The 3,815-nt window shown below is 28.3% G+C and overlaps 1 protein-coding gene across 2 annotated transcripts in view; it reads left to right on the top strand.

Annotated features, from left to right (window-relative positions):
- The first annotated feature begins 683 nt into the window (after positions 1-683).
- The window catches only part of LOC101492069 (uncharacterized), an 8,210-nt gene continuing 5,078 nt past the window's right edge, over positions 684-3,815 (top strand). Inside the window, exon 1 of one of the 2 annotated variants that reach the window (XM_073367072.1) lies at positions 684-1,628. In XM_073367072.1, coding sequence (XP_073223173.1) covers positions 1,001-1,628 — 628 coding nt within the window. In that variant the 5' untranslated portion in view covers positions 684-1,000. The remainder of the gene's footprint in view (positions 1,629-3,815) is intronic. The other variant, XM_004514656.4, reaches the window with a different exon arrangement.

The raw sequence follows: 3,815 nt of genomic DNA on the forward strand, positions 1-3,815 counted from the left end.
GGTTTTTCTTTCCTTTTTTCTATTTTGACTCCAATAAATTTTTTATTTTTGAAATAAGACAGAAATTTTACTTTGAAAAATAATTAGGTATTTCAATTAATTAATAATAGTTTTTTTACAATAACATAATAAATTAATATAACTATATTTATATGTCGTAGTAGTAATTTTTAAATTAATAAAACCACAATATATTAAAATGTGTCACATAAGCGTAATAAAGAAAAACAAGTTTAATTTTAAAAATTGAAAAAATTAAGAAATGAAAATTGTTGATCTACTATAAATATGATTTATCAATATGAAGACCAAAATCCAAAACTTATTAAAATATAGGAAATAAAACTACAATCAAGTCTATATAATAAATGGTTGATATAGTATCAGGTTTTTTTTATATATATATTGTTTTAAAAAAAAAAAACTTAACTAATATATTCTATATTTAAATTTATATACTAAAATGTTATACTGTTTTTTTTTATTAGGAGGTTGCATTTCTACTCTATGACCAACTAAAAAATTATTTTTTATTCTTTCTGTTTTGAGGTCTAAATGCAACATACTGAATGTAAAAAAAAAATATTTAAAATCTAAATTTCAACGTAAAATATATCGATTAATTTAAAAAAAAGGAATATTATGCAAAAATTCCATATTCTCACACTTCACTTGACATTCCACAATAGACCACGTGATCATGATTCATTGTTTCATCTCCAAGCCACCCCTGTGCATACGTACATTCACTACTACTTTCCATCTCTTAAAGTTGTCACTTTCACTTCGTCAACACATCAAACAACCCCTATTTTCTTCTTTATCACAACCTTCCAACTTTACCACCTTCCATCGTTCTTTCTTCCCAAACATTGCTTCCTCCATCCAACATTTTATGTATTTCTGACACCCTTTTCCGTTTTATGTTTGCTTCCCCAAAATCCACACTAATTGCAATCTCATCCTTCTCAAACTTTTTATTTATTTATTTATTTATAAAATGGGAAGCTGTTTAAGCTCCACCGAAAAACTAACGGCAGAGATTTTACCCAACGACGGAGCCACTGCGTACCCCACCGTCCGGTTACACGGCACACCGGATAGTATTATCTCTACATACATTCGCTTCGCTCTTCTCCAAAATAATGCTTCGTCAGACTTTGTTCCACCTCCTAAGCCGTCGCCGGCACCACCGCATGAGACGGCGCGTGCGGTAAGATCCAACTGGGAGAGCCTGATTACAGTCCCAATGAGGTCCGAGATTGAGTTAGGCTCCCGCGACGCGCTTCTACGGTTTATTGACTCGCGGTTTCCGGATCTATCGGTGGAGGCACCGTCCGCAGCGCCGGCGAGTGGTGGTGAGAGTGAGGATGGAAGGATTTCGTTGATGGTAAAGGTAGTGGGGCTGCAGCATAAGAGCGTGACGTGGCACGTGGAGAGGTTGGTGAGATGGGCGGAAGATCTGGCAACACGTGGAGGGAGGAAAGCCGTTGATCCGAAGATGGGGAGTTGGAAGATGGAGGTGATGAAATTCGGAAAGAGCTACTCTCAGTTGCTGGAAGTGATGATGGAGCATGCTCAAATGGAAGAGAGAGTTCTCTTCCCCATTTTTGATAGTGCTGATCGAGGTAGGTACACTCAAAAATAGTACTCATTTTTATTTATTTATAGAATTTCTATGTACCAACAAACAATTGTTGTTATCTTGGTCTATTAAATCTTTTCCTATGTCTGGTAAAAAATAAACAAAAAATGATTATCTTCGTGTATACTGTTTTTTTAGTAACAAAAGTAAATAAAATGTCACCTTCATGTAAGTTGGTTCATATGGTAAGGACACTACTGAGACTATTGGTTATTGGAGGGTGAAATCAACTCAATAGCAATAGACCTTAATCATTAATACATTTTAAGTTTAGTTAAAAATACTTTAATTCAATTTTTGTTTCGATTTAAAAGAGAATTTTTTAAAGATTAAAAATACTTTTTTTTAAATACTTTTTTAAAATAAGAATTAAGAACTAATAAAAAAAATTTAAGTTAAAAGTTAAAAAAAAATTATAAAGACTAAAAATAAAATTTTGAAATTTTATAAGACTAAACTTCATTTTTATCATTTTTTTAAATTATTAAAATTGTGTTTGGATTTAATTTTTAAGATTAAAATAAAATTTTCAAAATGTTTAAAATAACCTTTAGTAAAGAGTTGATTGATTTGGCTCACACCCATAAGATTGTAAATTCACCTACTTTGATAGATGTAAGAATTTCTTTAACGAGTGAGTGATATATAAGTATTTCTATCAATTTAAAAGTAAATAGTTGAATAAACGATTGGTTTGGCTTTTGACCCATCATTACCTATTTTATTTAGCATGTGAACCATAAAAATATAATTATAAGCAATCCCTTAAATATAATTATAAGCAATCATCATGTTAGTCCTTATACTATTTTTAATCTATCAAATTAGTCTCATGAACTATCATCAAAGAGATAAAGATTCGACATTGAATCATAAAATATAGTTGTGTATATAATACTAGTACTATATTGTTGAATGAAATTTCAAATACTTTATTTACTAAATAAAGTTGAAATATTTCATAACAAATTTTTAAAACTTAAATCTGTTGATTCTATATTTTCTATTTTAATGATAACCAATATTATGCAACATGTGTGTATGGAGGTTATGTGTATTTAATTATTAGTGTATATTTTAAATATCTTTTAAATAAAAATAAAAGTATTATAGTATATTAATGATAATTTATTATAAAAATCATAACATTCACATGATATTTATCACTTTTCAATTAGTTAAAAGAAATTGTTGTTCACAAGTCAATTGGTTAAAAAAAAAGGAATATATATGTGTCTCATTATTAGCGTGTTGTTTGATTATCTTCTAGATAAAAGTGTAATGAAATTTCAACATACTAGTTTTCACAATCTAATTACAATGTTGACTATATTATTCTTTTAGTCTCTTAACTTATTTTCTGGTTTTACTTTAATTTCTTAATTATTGTGTTTGATTTTAGTCTCTTAACTATACTTTTGTTAATCAAATTGGTCATTTTTGTTAATTTCTATCATAAAATATTAAGTTTTGTCATTTTTTTCGTCTCATTCATCTTCAAACCCATAAATTCAAAAATCTATGATCTTCTTCGATTTAAAAACCTAAAACATTCATGAGGCCTATAACCTTTCAAATCCATAACATTTCAAACTTAGAAAAATGAAAAATCCCTTAGTTTGTTGATTCACAAGGAATTCTAAACAAGATGATTCACTACTCTTCACCAATCTCACATTTGTTTCTTAATTACTCGATTCATATCGATGTAATGTCGTGTTTTGATTTTCTTTCAATTTTAAAGATTCAAAGTGTTTAAATTTGAGTTTTTCAATTTTTTCTTTTGGTGCCTGCCTTTAAATAAATTTGTATTTTTATGTGTGTTGCAGTTACCATATAAGACTGTGTTTCAGATCTTTTTTTACATGTGTTTGGAATACGAAAAGTTATATAAAAGACATTTTAAAAAGATCTACATATAAAATGGAGACATTTTATTCACCAACTACATTTTTTAATATATGTGAAAAAATGTTAGATATGCTTATAAAAAGGGAAAGAAGGAGTTCTTAATCCCTAACTCAACTGATATATGTTGATATTATTAAGTTAGACGTCTTATCCCAGATTCAAACATATGACTTTATTGTTTGAGTTAATTATACGTCTGAGTTAATTACGGTATAATTTATCATCTTTAAAACAAAACGAGTATATATATATATATATA

This window comes from Cicer arietinum, chromosome 4 (assembly GCF_000331145.2).
Source record: "Cicer arietinum cultivar CDC Frontier isolate Library 1 chromosome 4, Cicar.CDCFrontier_v2.0, whole genome shotgun sequence".
Taxonomy (NCBI): Eukaryota; Viridiplantae; Streptophyta; class Magnoliopsida; order Fabales; family Fabaceae; genus Cicer; species Cicer arietinum.